We start from the raw sequence: 17511 nt of genomic DNA, 5'->3' as shown, positions 1-17511 counted from the left end.
TCACTGACTTTTGAAAGCTTAATCTGTGGCATATTCAGCTGTGCCAATGACAGGGAAATGAAAATGAGGTTGACCTTAGAATTGCTGCTGTTTTCCTGGTGCTCAGACAAACTTTCCATCCTCAGCAGCCTTCACTGCTCCCACCCAGGCTGTTCCCAAAATCGCCTTAAGACTGTGCAGCCCTTCAACTTTGTTCTTGCACTAGGACTCCCAGCAGTCCTACCCATCAATAAATTCTTGTTGACACCTTGTTTTCTATACGATTTTTTTTTTAAGCATCCTGGTGAAATATTTATCCAGGAACTGGCAGCAGATGAGCTGAGTAGATTGTTCTGTTCCTTCAGGCGTTCTCTCCTGAGGGTCAAACCCTTGTCCTTTCCACTAAACTGACTCTTTCTGGTATTTTTGAATGAGAACAAGGAAGGACTCAAGGGCAAGTTACTTGATTCAACCAGCCCCTGTTCAAACCACAGGCACCAAAGTGTTGTTGGCTCTCTCTTAGAGGAGAAATCGGCTCTTGGCGGGTGCCCATGAGCATGGGGTGATTTTAAAAGCCAGCAGCCCCGTCCTCTCCAGGTGTCCTGCCTGCTTGGGTCATCCTGCAGGGCTTCCAGAGGAGGAAAGGGGCTGTGAGCAGGGAGGAATCCCTCCCATCTGCTGCCACCCTCTGGGGAGCCGCAGCCCTGGGCTGTGGGAAAGATGCTCTCTCACCCCGGGAGAGAGCAAAGCATCCACGACACACACTCCATCACAGGAGAGATCATGGGACCCACAGAGCAGCCTGGGTTTTGTGAGTTCTTTGTGTTCCCTGCAGTTGATTTGACTCACAAATCTGGCCCCCAGGCTGCCAGGGGAGCTGCTCACACAGGTAAAGCTCCACACATGCCCTCCTGTCTGCCACGGAAACATCAGGCACAGTAACCCAGTTTGCATCCAAAGCTCCTGCTCAGACACATGTGCCCTTTAAATGAAAGAGCACGAGCCCTGGTTAGATTAATGATGCCTCCAAGCACTGCTTTTCCAAAACTCAGGTGTGAAAGAGTGAAAATAAACTGTCTTTCCTCTCCCAGCTGCTTATTTTGTCCAGAGAGCAGAGTGTTTACAGACAAGGGACAAATTGTGCACAGTCTATACATACACACCAACAAAACCACGGATATTTTGGGGAGTGAAACTACAAATTTTGCAATGTGAGGATTTATCACCCGGGTTTCCATTTCCCTGGAGCAGTGAGCAGAACTGTTTAATTTTCCATCCTGCTCGTTCCACGTGTGTCTCAGCAGGAAGCTGAGGAGTGGTGAAGGTTCTGTGGCCCGGAGTTTTCACCCCTTGCCTCTCTGTCTCTGCCTGCAGAACTTTGGAAAGTGTCACCCAGAGGTATCGGATGCGGGTGATTACCTGAGCCGCTGCTACTCACACCAAGATCATCACTACCTGGAGAAGATCCCTCGTGTCTACACCCCCCTGTCAGACCTCCCACAGGATCTTTACCCTCACCACTCTGACATCTCCTTCTGCTGCCCACCCCCAGGCTCCCGGGCTCCTTACATCTGCCCTAAGGAACAGTATGTCTGAGGTGCAAAATGAAGAAGCTCCACGTTCTTTCACTCGGCAACCAAGGCCTTTTTGATCCTGCCCCCCCCCCCCCCCCTTTTTGCCCTCAGCTAAATTTTAGGGGTTGATTTTTAAACCTGGGTTGGGCTGAGCACCTGCCTGGCTTTGCTCGTGCCCAAGGGAACGCTCTGCCCTCGCCCACATCTCCTGTGGTTCCTGCATCGCTCTCTCCTTCCTCCTCCTGGCCCTCCTGTGCCCAGCTGGCTCCGTGTGTGCATGTGTCCGTGGGTGGCAGCTGCCCCTGTGGTGGGTGGGATGTGCCCAACCCGATGAAACATCCCCTGTAGGCTCCCTCATGTCATTCCCTGCACTGGGTGTGGATCCTTCACGGCCCCTGTTCCAGCCTGTGTGAGGTTTTCCAGCACGGCCAGGGCTCAGATCTCAGGCTGTAGCTTTGGGAGGTTTTTTTTTTTCTATCACCACCCCCCCTTTGGAGAAATTTCCCCCTTGGCAGTGGGGGTAGGAAGTCCCTGTTTGTGAAGAGCTAAACAGCCAGGATGGCTGAACCAAATCATAAGATACTTGTAATGAAAGATGCTCAAAACCAACCCAAAAATAGAGATCAGTGCTTGGTTTGGGGGTTTTTGTTTCTATCCTTTTCCCTTCCTGCTCCCATTCCCAATCTCTTGGATTGACTCCTTTAAATCCATGTGACATGGGGACGTATTTTGAAGTCAAACCATTTGGAGGAAGCATCCTTTAAATAATTGTCTTATAACCTGAAACCAGAAGGGGAAAATAATTATGAAGGAAAACATTCTCTCTAATTTTCTTTTCAAAGCCTAACGTGGCCCCCCACTAGCTTTTCCCCTCTCTCTTCCTTGCATCTGTTGATTGGAATTTTAAAATTAACTCAGGCAGAATATGAAGAATAAATCATGTTTTCAGGTAATCTCCTTGTTCTTAATGAAGGATAAAAGCCAATAGAGGAATCTGGCCTTTTAACTTTTTTAAAAGCATCTTAGTTTTGGGACTACACTTTTTTCTTTTTTTTTTTTTTTTGGATATTGGAATGTGTGGGGGGGTGTAAATCCAAACATGTACATTCCTGTGGCCACAAAGTGTTTTAGAGAAGGGAATTTATCTCCACGTCACATTTGTGTTCACCTGTATTAGAGGAAAAACTAAATATCGATATGCACTTAAATGTATATAAAAGCAAAGCAGAGGAAGGAGGAGGACGAGGAATGAAGATCCTGTGTAAGAGCTTGGTTTCAGGGATAATTTCACCTGTTTCACCCAGGTATGGCATAGGAGAGGTGGGACAGGTCTGAACGAGGGGATATGTGGCGAGTGGGCTTTTCCTTCCCTTTGGCTCGGGGTGGGTATTTGGGATTCTGCAGACATTGTACACTTGCTGTTCCTCTGGAAACCGCCAGGGTGCTCGAGCTGAGTGGGAGGCAGGGATTGGGACCACTCCATCATCCCTCTGCCCAGACAACGTGTCAGTGCTGTTCTGTACACGTGAGAAAGGAACTCCCAGCCAGGTGAAGCCTCCCTGCCAGGGGAGGTGGGAACCCCTTGGCTGCCCCAGCCCAGCTCCTGCTGTGCCACCCAGACTGAGGCACCCATTGATTTTTGTGTATCTGAATGTGAGCAGCTGGAGTTGGTGCCTGCACTTGCTGTGTTCCCACCTGGAGCAGCCTCCAGCCTCACCCTGCTTGTCCCTCCTCCTCCTCCTCCTCCTCCTCCCCAGAGAAGCACATCTGTGAATGTCACACTACCTCGTGGACCCCCTGCAGGATAATGAGCAGATCTGTACATAAGAGAGAAGTTTATTCTTCAGTGAGTGGGGCAATCCAGCCCTGTGTGAGATGGCACCACGTGCATGGATCCCCCAGGCCCTTGCATGGCACCAAACACACCCCTGGGGCACGAAGTGTTCCCACCCTTCCCTGCTTCCCTGTGCACGCTGACACTTTGTGCTTGAGACGGGCTGGGAGCTGGTCACAAGGACAAGGTTTCCCCTCTGTGGTGGGAATTGCTGCTCCTGGGGAGGTAGATCCCTGCTGGGAGGTGGTGTCCCACTAGATGACAGCTGAGTGACCTGGCTGGGCTTGGCTGGCTGAGGTGGGGATGAACATTTTTTGGCCAAGCTGAAATGGGCAGCAGTAGCTTCCCTGTGTGCTGGTGCATGGAGGACTCTCATCCCAAAGGATCAGGGGACTACGCAGGCACAGCCTTAGAGCATTCAACACAACTTTACAATGCCATCCTTTTGGTCTTGACTGATGGAAACCTTCTTGGAGTCATTTGGATTCACAGTTCCTCCCCCAGTTTCCAGAGAATTCAGCTGATCAGCAATGGACTCAAGTGCAACGTGTCTTGATTCAAATAATGTGTTTATCTCTCATTTCCTTCTCAACACACCTTGGGGGACTTTCTGGTTACCACAGAGCTGGAAACTGGGTGTGCTCTGAACTGAAGGCACAGCCAACACTTCCACCCCAGCAGGGAACTGTGTTCAACTCTGCCAAACCTGCCTTTGGTCCCTCTGTTTGGAAAGGTGATGAGGTGCTAGAAAACCCAAGGGTTTCTGATGTCCTGGAACCAACCCAGCACCGCTGACCACGGAATAAAGGCAAGCAAAAATCCATCACACACTTCCCTACTTGCATGCCTGGAATAGCAGAGGTAGGTTTGATTTGGAGCCTTCACCTCCTGATGCAGTTTCAGACAGATCTAAGAACTTAAAGGAGGGGTGGAAGATGTTCAGGCCTTCAGACACATAAGGAAACAAGCCAGACAAAATGATTGTTTGCCAGAGGAGGCAGAGAACATGTTGCAGGTGGTTTTCTCTGCTGCCCATGGCTGGGGGGACAATGCTTTGATGAGGAAGGGGAAGGCAGAGACACAAACTGCAGCATTACAGAGAAACTCTGGTTTGCCTCGTGCAGCTTTGAATGTGAGTTGCCCACAGAAGTCTGCCACAGAGGGTTTTACTGGGCTTTCAGCAAAGCAAAAGGATTTCAACCCTCCTTAGAAAAGTAAAAGGCACGAGGAGCCTCAATTCAAAGCACTAGTTTGACTTATGCCAGCACATATAATAAGTATAGGAATGTCTTGGTTCTCTTTGCCTCTCTGGGTTGGTCTCAAAAAAAAATGGCAAGAGAGATTCGCCACACACCACCCTAGGAAAAGTGGGAAAACCCTGAAGGAAAACCTTGAAGGAAGAGCTAATGAGGTCCAGGTCCACTGCTTTGGTTTTACAAATCTGTGTTTGGAAATGGTTCTGATTCGGGGCTCTTACTCCTCCCTCCCTTTCCCTGCTGCTGCACAGTGTTTGCCTGGTGGCTTCTTCCAAACTCTCCTGCACCTGCTGCCACGGGCTCAACACTCCCTTTGCTCCATGAAAAGGCTGCCCATGCCCGTGGGGACCCCGGAGGTGCTGAAATCCTGCTGCAGCAACACTGAGGAGAGGTGCTCTCCTCCTGACATGGTGCCAATTGACTCTAAAAGATCCCTGCTCCAGGAACTGAGCCATGAAGTTGTTGGGTGTAGACTGCTGAACAAGTTGAACAGGAAACTGGTGGAGTGTGACCCAGTGGGCTGGGAGAATGTGGGAGGAACTGGTGTTATAGGACACAGAACCATTTAGGTTGAAAAGACCTTTAAGATGAAGCCCTTCTTCCTGTTACCAGGGTGAAATGTCATAATTTCTGTTCCATATGTCGGTGGCACTGACACAAGAGCTCTTGCAGATGGAAAAGACTGATCACAGAACTTAAATAAAAGTGAACTGAAGAGTTACAAGGGCTTCTGTCATACCTGTGAAACCTGGGTGGGGTGTTTGATCTCTGCCTTTCTCCCAGTGCTGGCTGAGGTTGTTCACCACCTCCCTCCTCCCTTGCACTTCCCACCCCAAAATGTGCACACACTCCTGCCTTTGCACAGGGCCCAGGAGACACTGGCTGAGTCCTGCCCATTCCAAAGGCTTCCCAGGACTGGGATAACACACCTTTCCTTTGCCAGTGGGGGAATGGGACTTACAGGTAAGCAGAGGAGCAATATCCAGGTGATTGCAAGGCACTATCTGCTGCACATTCCCACTGTAGCGCTGCCCTCAGAGCAATGCAACCACTGTGGTGCCCCAAAAAATCCCTCTTTCACTCAATTCCTTTTGTTGACTATTTGGGAAGCCTCCTCCCAGCTTCCCTGTGCACGTGGGTGGGATAGAATCAGTCACAACCAGCCAGTCCTCGGGGCCAGCAGCTATTCAGGGAAGGTGCAGTGGGGTTACCCCTGGGTTCCCTCCTCTCTAGCCCACTTCTCGTGCCAGTGGCCTGATTTCCCTGGGCAGGAAAGCAGTCCTGCTTCCACAGGAAGGGAGGCATTGAACCTGCACTCGTGGGGCATCAGCCCAACCCAGCTGAACACAGAGCTCCTGCTTACTCAGGAGGTTCCCTGTCAGACACATTTGATCAATACACCATTAGAGAATTTTTAGCACAAGCCACTAACTCTGAGAATGAAAAAATCCCCAGGATATTTTTTAATAACAAAGCTCCACTGCACAAGGATAGAGCCTCTGCCTCTGGATAAAGGCCTTTTTGGGACAATTTAGCCACAGATCTGGGTTAGCAGATTGCAGAGGGCTGGGGTGGGGGTTGAAGGAGGGAGGGTAAAAGGGTCTCTGCCTTGCAGCCAGTGGGTTGGATACAGCACCAGCAGCAGCCAAAGCTGGGCATTACTGGGTGGGATTTATTGGATTGCTTGAGATAAGCTGACAAGACCATGGCACAATTTTGCTGAGAACTCCAGCATTTCCCTGGGTTGTTTCTCAGAAATATCAAGGAGAGACACAGCTTATCCTCAGGGGCAGCCTGGCCCAGGGTAGAATGCAGGATGATGGGAGCAGACTGCTGGCAATGCCACCCTCACTCTGCACAAAGACTGGTTTATCCTGTATTTCTGGAACCTGGCATCTCCCCCCCAGGACTGTGCTCGCTTTCCAAAAGGGGGAAAAGAATCTGGATTTACCTCCTGCATGGCAGGTTATGGAACAGGAGACTCCCACCAAAGCCCAGCTAGAGCCTGGCTCACCTGTGTTGAAGAGTCACACAAACACCCAGGCTGGTGTGAGCAAAACCTTGCACAGGTAAGGGGGAAAAGAAGCCAAATCAAACAGAGGTGCTGTGAAACACCTCAATTCCTGCTCTTTTTTATTTCCCCCCTGCTATCAGGGTCAGCACTTAAGATGAGTTTTGAGGTCTCCTTCTCCACTGCTGAATGTCTGATCAGTGCCACACTCAGAGTACCCCTTACTGGGTCACTTTATGGTTATATAGAAATTTATGTATCAGTTTACATGAATAAAACCAAAATACAGGTATTAGTGCCTCCTGGACTGCATTAAATACATAAAACATATCAAAACAGTTATATAGTAGAAGCAAATATATGCTTATGCAGTGTAAGGTGAAGAGCTGTTGTTTCATCCTGGAGTTAATCACCTTTATAAAGATATTTTCATGTAGAACAAAAAAATAGGCACTGTGGAGGGCAGAGAATACACCATGAGCAGGGAGTGGAGTGGGGGAGCTGTGAACTAAAGGCCAGCCCAGGAAAAAGAGCTGCACTGAAGGCTCCACGTCCCTGCTGCAAACAGGACAGGCTTGATCTCTTTGGGTTTTTTTTGCTCTTATTGTCATGCTCTACTTTTTTCCCCTTTATGGCAGATGGGAGGTGAGGTTTTAAAGCCTGCCAAGAATGCATCCAGCCCTGCTCCTCTGGGTGAGCAGCAGCATAGACAGAGTGAACTTTCTCTAAGCTTCCTCCCACCCTCAGCCTCCCCTCTCCTCGTAATCCGGGCTCGAGTACCATCATTTTCGTATCACTACTAATTACATTAATTATTCTCCTCAGTATAAAACTCATTAAGCTGGAATTTATGGTTCATTAACTCAGAGCCAGGGTTCTTCCTCGGTGCAGTGGTGTGGGGCCAGGATTATTTCTGCCCTGGCTGGGGGCAGGTTTAATCCCTGTCCCTTGGCCACGCTCAGCGTCACCTCCCAAAGCACGACCAACGCGGGGTGTGCTTGGACAGGGATGTCACAGCAGGCAGGGAAGGTGTCTCTGAACCACAGGGAAGCTGGAAAGGTCAACCCTCCTGGTGTGAAACGTGTTTTGCTGCAGCTCAGGGAAGATCAGGTGTGACAAGAGCAGCCCAGGGAATGCTCCAGGCAGGCTGAGTGCCAGGGGGGGTCGGGGCTGAGCGGGACACGTGTGGTGGGGTAGGGAAAGGGCTGTGCTGTGATCCAGCTGCTGTGAGCCTGTGGGAGTCACTCAGGGCACAGGGCAGAGAGGATTTACTCTGTCTGAGCTCGGGGAATGTTGGCAGGGGGCTGGGCACCGTCAGGAGTGAGGTGCTGCTCCAGAAAGACATCACAGCCACTTCAAGGGTGAGCTGCCACCACTCCCTGTGGAGGGAAAGGCCATCCTGGCATGTGGGGTGACAGCAATGCTGTGCCAGTGCTCTCTCCTCTCCATCAGTATTCCACATGCCTTTTCCCAGGGTGGAGAGATTCTCCAGCTCCCTGTGACCCAGTGGGAAAGCTGATGTTCACTTCCACTCTCATGGGAGGTGATGGTGAGAGAGGAGCCCTTGCTGTCACCTCTCCCAGGGACACCTCTCTAACTGACCAACACCATCCTTGTCTTCTTCTAAAGAGCAGCCAGGAGTGATCTTTCACTGATGCTGGAGCATAAAATCAGTCTGGGAATGGGAGGGAAGGAAGAACCATGAGAAGCTGCACATCTCCTGCCCAGGACAGGGGGTCCAGCCCAGCTTGGAGAAGATAGAGCTCCTGAGCAACCAGACTGGAGCACAGGCTGCCACAGGAGATGGAAGGGATGGGCAGGATCACTTCCTAATGGACCCAAGGGACAGAGAATCCGTTTCCTGAGAGCAGTGCCTCCTTCATACTGCACAGGTTCCTGCCACACTCCCTAATTACTGTAATTAAGTAGTCACGCTGAGGGATGTTAGACACGGGGTTCAGAGTCATTACAGCCCTGCAGAAGATTAAACCAGCCCCAGCTGCAGTGTCTGAGCTCTTCTTCATCGTGGTGATGATGAATTAGAGCAGGAGACAGAGCTCTGTGACACGGGGCTGTGTCATTTGTCGTGGCTCTCGGGTCACTCCTGTCATTCACATCCCTCCATCTCCCAGAGGTGGGGGACTGTCTGGAACAGTAGATTTGAAGCTCTGGAAGGGAAAGCTTACTGTGACTGGCACAGAGATGATAGTCCTCGATGCCCACATGTCTGTTTTGTCAGTTGTCAGGCGTGAGGATGAATATACAGCAGGGTTTGTGTGAGTGGGAAGTCCTGTGGAGCAGAGGGGAGCCCAGTTTCACATTATTCCCTCAGTATCCACCATTTTCTCAGCTAAGAATTCTCAGATTAGTCTGCAACTAGGTATGTCAGCACCATGCTGACCATGGAGTTTAAATCTGTTTCCTTAAGGTTTCATACAGCAGCCTGATTAGCTGAGAAATGGCCTTTCCTAAGGCACTTGCTGACAATAGCAGAGGACTAAACTGGAGACAACCTTTTCAATCCCACATCTGTGCTCCTTCCCTCCCTCCCTCCCTCCTTGTTCTTCCCTTGAGGGCACCCAGTGTTTTGCAGATCTACTCCTGTTCACAGAGTGCTCAAGGGACAGCAGCACAGTTCAGACACAATTGGCAGCTAATTCATTTCGTTGTGAATGTGAAAATCAATACTGTTTATAGAACCCACAAAGGCTCCTCCATCGGTCACTGTCCTTGTAAAGTTGGTTTCTGGCTGCCAAAGGATCCTTTCAGCTGGTGATTCTATGAGCTGGAGAAGGGAAATAATGATCCCCATCTCTCTAATGAAGCCTAAGAAGTCTGCTGGCTTCTTCCCTTGCCCACAGCAGAGGGAAAGCTTTCCTTGGTAATCAGCTTTATGGGATGGACTAGCTTTTCTCAGAATTTTGCCTGGCTAGTCAAATTTTGGTGCTTGGTTTTGCTCCAATTAAGGTCAAAGTGTCCTCTCACACATGTGAGAACATGCATTTCCTCAGCAGATGTTCAGTGATTTCAGCTCTACTTGTGCTTGCAAATTTTGTGGGCACAACCCTGGGAGCCAAGTTTGGGCTGTCCCAGAGCATCACAGCTCCACTTTATTTTGCAGCTTCCTAATTTTATCCCTAGGATGTATCTTCAAACCAGTGTCAGATCTCTGTGTCCTGCTCCTCCTGCCTGTGCCAGGAACAATTCCAGCCCCCGTGGGCAGCTGGTCCAGCAACAGCTCCTTCCCATCTGGGGATGTTCCAGGGGTTTGCACAGCTGGTCACTGCTTTCCTATTTCCATCTGTCTCCTCCATGAGTCATCTCAGCCCACTCTTCCCAGCATGGCTCTGGTGAGGCAGCGACAGCAGCACCACCTGGAGCTGTTGGACCAGGGAATTTAGCAGAGCAGGGAATCCGGGCCGAGCTCTCCAATTTGCAACTGCTCTTTTTTTCAGTGTTTGCCTCCGAAATCCCACGGAATTGTTACTAATATTCCATCCCTGCTTATTGATGGGAAACCAGCTGGAGTGTGATTGCCTGTTATATCTCAGGGCCTACTGATAAATGTCGCTGCTGAGTTGGCCATTTTCCAGTTGTCAGGGCCTCAGAACCAGAAAAACCTCCATTTTTCTTTCTGTTAAAAAACATAAACCGACGTCCCGTGCGTTCCTCTGGTTTCACACCCCTTCCAGATTGGCTCCTTGTGCTCTGGGAGGCCGTTCACTCACTCAAGAACAGCTCAGCTGCACCTTGCTGCTGTCCCAGGGCTTTTCTGAGTGTTTCCAGCTCTTCCATGGCTGTGTGGAATAGAAAGGGGGTGTGGAGCTGCTCCATCCCTCTCCCAGAGGGCAGCAGGATCCTGGATTAGGACAGCTCTGGGGAAAGGAGCCCCAACCTGGCTTCACATTCCCTCTTCAGGGGGTGAAAAGAGGCTGGTTTAAAACGTGACTTGTCTTCTCATCACCAGCAATGACAGAGCCCCAGGATCAGCCACTTTTCCACCTGCTGCTCCCCAGGGGAAAGCAGGGATCACCCCAACATGGGAGTCAAGGCCCAGGGCAGGACAAACCCAAAGGAACTCTGTGACATTTGCATTGGGGGATCTCACAGGGAGGAATTTATTCCTCTACAGGGTATAAAGATAGCAAAGAAACCCCTTCATGGCAAATCCAGAGTTCAAATTAATTCTTTTCCTTTGTTGTTTCGGTTGGGTTTTTTCCCCTCTCCCTTTTTGAAAAGCAATTTTTTTTTTTCAACATGCTACCAATACAGCCACAGAGCTCCTCAGAATCCTGAGATTATTTTTTTTTTGAGCCACGGATCCCTCTGTTCCCATTCACTCAGCTAATTACCCTTTTAGCTTGCTTTTGCTCTATTTTCACAGATCTCCTGGTTTATTTATATCTACCTATCTATAATGATCTCAGAACCATTACTCACAGCAGCACCAGGAAACGTTACATTTCCCAATTTACAATTGCAATTATGATATCCGTCAGAAACAAATGCAGCTGCCTTTAATTTTAAGCAATATTTTGATCATCGTAATTAAAAAAAGAACTTATGGCACTGCACACATTAGAGAAATTAATGTAATTTCCTGCCTGCCTTAAAAGGAATGCAAATAGTGGTCTCTGAATGAGAGATTTGGGGGGAGAATTAACCCTTTTGGTTGCTTTTACCACTCTTCCAGGCACGCTGAAAGCTTTAATGATACGGTTTTTAAGACTTAACTTCACTGTAGAATTTAATATGTGAGTTCTTTGTCCTTCAACTTCTTTTTCTCCTACTTTTCCCTTTCTGAAATTGCTAGTTATTAAAGGATTTGTGTGCAAACAAGAACATTTTCCTGTCACTGTTCATTCCTGCTTGCCTGGTTGAATGTGCAGGGACAGATGAAATCCAGTTGCTGATATTATAATCATTCCCACAATTGCATATTACGAACTCAATAACAAACTGTGGCAGATCCCAGGTCTGTCTCTCACTGTGCTTTACAAGAAGGAGGATATGTAGCATAATTTTGGATTAATGACACAAAAACATCTTTGAGGGAAGCAAGGATTCAGATGAACAGCCACAGAACATCCTTCTCACGGAAGTTGGGGCTCATTCAATTAATTTTAATGTGCTGGTTTAGGCACGAAAGGTGCAAGTTTGACTTGTTGTCTCAGCAGCAGGAGATTCATCTGTGCTTGATTTCTCTTGTTGTATTATTTGCTTTCTACTTTGTGTCCCCACCACGATCCTTTGACCACTGGATGCCTTTCTCAGCTTGGAGCTTGTTCTCCAGCAGTGAAAGGTTAATAACAGGCACATGGGAATTGCCAAGTGTGATCAAGCCTGGGGATCACCCACCTCACTCTCCTTTCTGACAGTGCCCCTATGTCATGTTAAAATAAGTTAAACAGGTGGTCTTAGGGTACAACATTGCAGATAAGCATCATGTTAGCACCAAATCCGTGGATTTGGTACTGAGTAGATTGACACATTCCCAGAGCTCTGTTGGAGTGGACAGGATTCAGTTGTTGCATTGATCTCTGCTCGTGCTGTGACTGTCCCTGCAGGTCCTGCCTGGCTGGTGCTGAACCAGTGGGACTGTCCCTGATCTGAAACTCATAATGGCCTAATGACAAAAATACTGGGAGAAGGGAAGAGCCAAACAGGCTGATTGATGATCCCCTGGGATCAGATTGCAGTGGCAGGGAACAGCCCCTGCTTTTCCACCTCCCCTATCCCAACCTAAACCTCCAGGGCCGGAGAGTTTGATGGTGGTGTCTTGTGAGTCTGGAAAGATGTGTTTGTGCAGACAGAGCAAAACAGAGCACAGAGAACAGTGTGGAGCCCAGGGAAGGGGAGCTGAGGAGCTGAGGGGTGTAACAGAGCAGATGGCCTGGTGTCCAAGGAGGTTTCTGTCCCCTCTGAAGGACCGACGAGGCTGTGACACTGCGCAGGACGAGCACTCCTTACACATTCCCAGCCCGTGGACACAGCACCAACAGACCTTGTTCCTCACCTGCAAATGCACCCCTGGCATGTCCACCTCTCCCAGATCACCCACAACAGCCTGCCTTTTGTTCTCTGGGGTCAGCCCTTGGGCAAAGCAAACACACACACTCCCTGGTGGCAGTGCTCCAAGGTGGGTGCTCCAGGATCATGCTGGATAAGCTGGGGGAGAGCAGATTGATACTAAACTACACGATCTCATCATAATTCCCTCCACTCTGCTTCCTATTTCTGCCAGGCATTGCAATCTGGGAACTCATCTGACCACAGATTCCCATCAGGTGCAAGATGATTTTGAGATAATTTGATATCTGTCACTAACAGGCCAGGAAGACAAAAACCTATTTTTCCCTTTGAGCACACACAGATTCGTTGTGGAAAGAAGACAATCCTATTTCAAACATAAAATGTAAGTGTGAGAGAGGAAGGATTACTTCTTTTAGGGATTCTCCTTCGGGTTGACACCTCATCTTCCCTGTCAGGGTGATCGTGTTCTTAATTTCAACCTCAGGAGATCAGCTCAGTTCAAGAAAGCCAGGCTGCAGTCAGTTGTCTGCACATCAGTGCTGGGAGCACGGGACAATAATCAGCCCCTGATCAGAGCTGGCTTTGCCATTATCTGCCTGGTGTTGGTCTATGATATATGAAGCAATTTTGGCTGCGACAGTTCTGTTCTGTGTGCAAGCAGCTCCTGACTGGTAAAAACTATACATGATTGTTGTTGGGGCTTTTTTTTTTTCCTTTGTGCTTTCTTTTTTCCTTATGAGGGAGCAATATTTTAAACTAAAAGGAGTTTTCAAACTGTAGTCACCATCATTCATCTTTACAGTCCCGGGGTATGAACAACCTCTTCATTAGATACTGAATTTTTCTCCATTACAGCACTATCTGAATGCATTTATTTGGTCATTTATTAGAAGTCACTTGATGGGGTGCAGGGAAGGAGAGAACTAAATAAAAGCAAAAGGGTTTGGGGTGTGTAAACACGCTTGTATATTGTAAGTGGACAAGTCTATAAAAATACTCCAACTTAATAACAACCATAACTCTGCAACTCAGAAGATGCACAATGAAAACACCTCACTTGCTGCAGTGACAGAGAAGGGGGTGAAGAGAAAAAGGGGACCTCTCCTTGAGCCCCCTCTGCCAGTGGACTCTTTCCCCAGCTAAGGCTGAGGAAAGGTGATTTCTCTTTAAATGTTGCACCAGCACCGAATTCTTTGTTCAGAGACAGCCCTGCCCTGTCTGTCTCAGGACATGCTTGTCTTGTTGGCTGCACTTTGTTTTGAAAGATCTGCAGGAAGACAGGATTGAAGTGTAACAGGGACAGACGGGTTTGATCACCCGAGCCTTTGCTTTCAGGATTTCCCCAGGCCTGTCCTGTGCTTTGTGTCTCAGTGATGCCTCAGGGCCAGCTGATCAGAGGCTCCTGGTAGGAATTCAAGGCACACACCAAGCTCATGTGCATATGGAATGGGCAGCCTGGGCACCTCAGCTGGCCTTTCACCACCTCATCAGCACGGGCAGGTTAAATCCCCTCCTCAATCCCTGAGAGCAGAAGTGGCTCACTTAAAGCAAGAATATAAACCATGAGAGGTCCTGCATGGAAACAGGAGACACAGTGTTAATGCTGGGAGTTTCAGACTGCTCCTCCATGGACAGGTCTTCTCCCTGTCTTTATTCAGAAGCTGGGTGAGCTCACTTCACAAACCAGAGCGTGGTAGAGATGGAAAACCTTGCCCTCCCACAGCACAGGCACCTGCAAAATGCCAAACACATCCTCCCTTCCGCGCCGTGCTCGTCTCCTCCAAGCCTGCTTTTCACCCACACTTCCCTCCCACCCCTTTTGCTCCTTATATTCCTTCTCTCCTTTGAAGCCTGGCACCAAGGATGCCCATCTCCCCCCATGGCACGGGCTCAGCACTTCAGCCCAGTGTTGACAGGGCTGTGCCCCAAACCAGAGATCAGTCAGTGCCTGACTCCAGTCAGACCATCTCCTTCCCACCCAGCATCGTCCTTGGAGAAGGGCTGAGGAGATAAAAAGCCTCTCCCCCACTTCTCTGCATGTCACACCATCATTCCCAAGTTAGTTCTACTAGGATGCCTGTGATGCTGCTAATTTTAGAGGATATATCACTGTTTCTGGGTTTATTTTGTTTCCCCTTCTCACTTTTATTAAAACAGACAAGTCTTCCCTGCATATTCCAGAAGGATGCTATGGTTTCTCAGAAGGGATTTGTGAAAACTGAACCAAAAAAGGGACCATTTCCACCCGAATACTCTTAAAAATTTAACAAAACAACACAACAGCTCATAGCTCAACAGGAGCATTTAGTCTTTTATGCCTAATTTCCACTGTGAATCTCTCCCTCAGAAGTGTGCTCATGTAGCAATTGCACAGTGAAAATGCCAGGCTGAAAAACAAATGCACGCAGGCATTTGGCCTCTCCAAAAGACACCAGGACATAAAGCAGGATTATGATCCCAGAACACAATAAAAAGAGATAAAAAATTCAGAAGAGATCAAAGTAATTGCGGAAGCAAATGAAACATTTACATGGGAATCAGACCTTATAAATGGAAAGAGAGCAAATGGCCTCAGCCTGTATTAGGGGTCTAAGGGCAGATATTTATGAGGTGTTATTTAGGTGTTGGGTGCATCCTCAGAGCTAAAGCAGGGCCAGGAGGAAAGGGAAAACTGAGCTGTGCAGGTCACCTGAGGTCCCCAGTGAATTGGGAAGGGGTTGTTGGTGAGCTGGGAACCTGCAGGTGTATGTGGCTACTTGTTTAGGTGGTCTTCAGGTGAATAATCATGAAAAGGCTCTTTGTAGCCTAGACCTTGACAGGCACCCAGGTCAAGGAGGTTTAGAGCTTTTCCTGGCTTGAAATCCTTTGTGCAATAACCACCCCAGCTGGGGAATCACCCAGGAGGAAAATAAACACTTCTCTGCTACAGCTCAGGGGTGCCAAACTGGGCAGGGGACCCACAGCCTGAACTGGGAGGAAACAACACAATTTCTTGGTGCAAATTAAGGAAAGAGCTGCTCAGATGACACAGGCGAGCAAAGCCAAGCAGCTGAAGATGAAAACATTACTATAACCATCCTCCCCCCCTTCCTCCAGCATCTCCAAGCAAATGGAAGGGTCAGCATTCTCCATTTTAGAGGTGACAAACTGATGCCCAGAGGGAAAGAAACGGCTTGATCCTGAATCAACATCCAGGAGAAAGGAGGAGGTTTGCAGAGGAAAGAGAGGGAAGCAAAATGAACTCAAGGAAATGCAAGGGAGAAGAAACCAAAGTCCTTGGAGGAAGAGCAGCTGTGCCTGAGCTCATTGCTGGTCTCAGAGAGCAGAAGGGCTGAGGGCCAGTGCTGGGGGTTTAACAGCTCCTCAGCTCCCCCTGAGCCCAGGAGCTGTGCATAGATAGGGCTGCTTAAAATTGATGGATGGGGTGTGTTGGCAGCAGGAGCTGAGCCTCTGAAACAAAGCCCTCTGACAAAGTTGTTAATTAGATCCAGCTCCTTATCACCAGCGTGGACTCTCCATCTATCTCCCCACAGGAGTTGGGATCAGTCCCAGAAGAGGCACAAAGGGAAAAAGAGAATCTCAGCCCCAGCCCTCAGCCCCGATCAATTCTAATTTGCCTGGGACGTGATACATTTTTTTGTCTCACCTGACACGGGCTCTGAGAAGCAATTTTTAAATGTCACAGCTCGTGACCTCCGCCTCTCCTGCCTTCTTTCAGGATTTTTCCCTGCCCAGGCTGCTTCCAGATGAGGAAGGTGTAACAGCCCTTGGGAGACAGTCTCAGTTTAATGCCCAGCATGTTCAGCTTTGGATCTTCCATTGAAATCGCGGGAATTTGTTAAGCTGATGAGGGAAGGCTGCAGTAGAGAAACACAATAGCAGAGTGGGATTAGGCCTGGAGTAAGTGTCTGTACTTTGGAGGATTAATGAGAAAACTGCAATGGATTTTACATGGTGAAAAGGATTCACTGAATGCTTTAGGTGAAATGAAATTAGTCCCACTCACGCTTCCCGAGCCTCCAAGCAGGAGAAGAGACTGGCACCCTCCCATCACGTGTAACAACCAGATCCCCTCCAGCTGCTCTGCTCTGTGGAAAATTCCAGCACGACACTGCTGGCCATTTATTTCTATTTAACATGGCAACCCAGACTCTGTCTCTGGGCATGGAGGAAGTCTAACAAAGCCAACTGTGTGTCCTCAGAGGAGGCTCAGGGGCTCAGGGCTTCCCTGAGGTTCAGAGGTTGAGGAGAAATACTTGGCTCAGAAATTTCAGGTGCTCAAAAGGCTTGCAGGACAAAAGGCTCGGGAGGAAACACACCAAAAAAGAGAAGGAAGAAGGAACAAGAGTTCTCTAACACATGGATTTTCCAGGGGAAAGGTAGATGGAGTAAACAAGCATGTGGATGGAGGAAACCTTTCCAGGCATGTGAGAGGTACTAAAGAAGGGTTTCCTACAACCCAGATGGAAGGGACAGAGTGGAAAAAGGGGGCTCAGTGATGCAAGAGGATTAAAGGTGCCCATAGCTGATGCTCCTGGGTACAGAAGGAGCCACTAAGAGCAGCATGGGCTGGCTCGTGCCTCCTGTGTGTTGCCTTCCACACCATCATTCTTTCTAATTAGGCACCTCTGACACACAATTAATCCTGTTTGCCTTCAGGCTTTTTTATCTTTCCTTCTGCTTTTATCAGACAGGGAATTGGACTCTGTTAGTATGTAAAGTGCATTGCACGGGCCTGGCTTTTCGTGGGGATTTGGAGATTTTTAAGGAGGCACTGTCTAACCCGTGATCTTAAAAGTTTGTTATGAGTAATTAATTTCCTTC

At 48.8% G+C, this 17511-nt stretch overlaps 1 protein-coding gene across 2 annotated transcripts in view; it reads left to right on the top strand.

Moving 5' to 3' along the window:
- Positions 1 to 5329, top strand: part of NECTIN1 (nectin cell adhesion molecule 1) — a 97054-nt gene extending 91725 nt beyond the window's left edge. The window contains exon 9 of one of the 2 annotated variants that reach the window (XM_027655534.1): positions 1354 to 5329. In XM_027655534.1, the coding sequence (XP_027511335.1) occupies positions 1354 to 1575 (222 nt within the window). In that variant the 3' untranslated portion in view covers positions 1576 to 5329. The remainder of the gene's footprint in view (positions 1 to 1353) is intronic. The other variant, XM_027655536.1, reaches the window with a different exon arrangement.
- The last annotated feature ends 12182 nt before the right edge of the window (positions 5330 to 17511 follow it).

This window comes from Corapipo altera, unplaced genomic scaffold, assembly GCF_003945725.1.
Source record: "Corapipo altera isolate COAL_440 unplaced genomic scaffold, ASM394572v1 71, whole genome shotgun sequence".
NCBI lineage: Eukaryota > Metazoa > Chordata > Aves > Passeriformes > Pipridae > Corapipo > Corapipo altera.
This window is presented reverse-complemented; position numbering and strand designations above follow the sequence as displayed.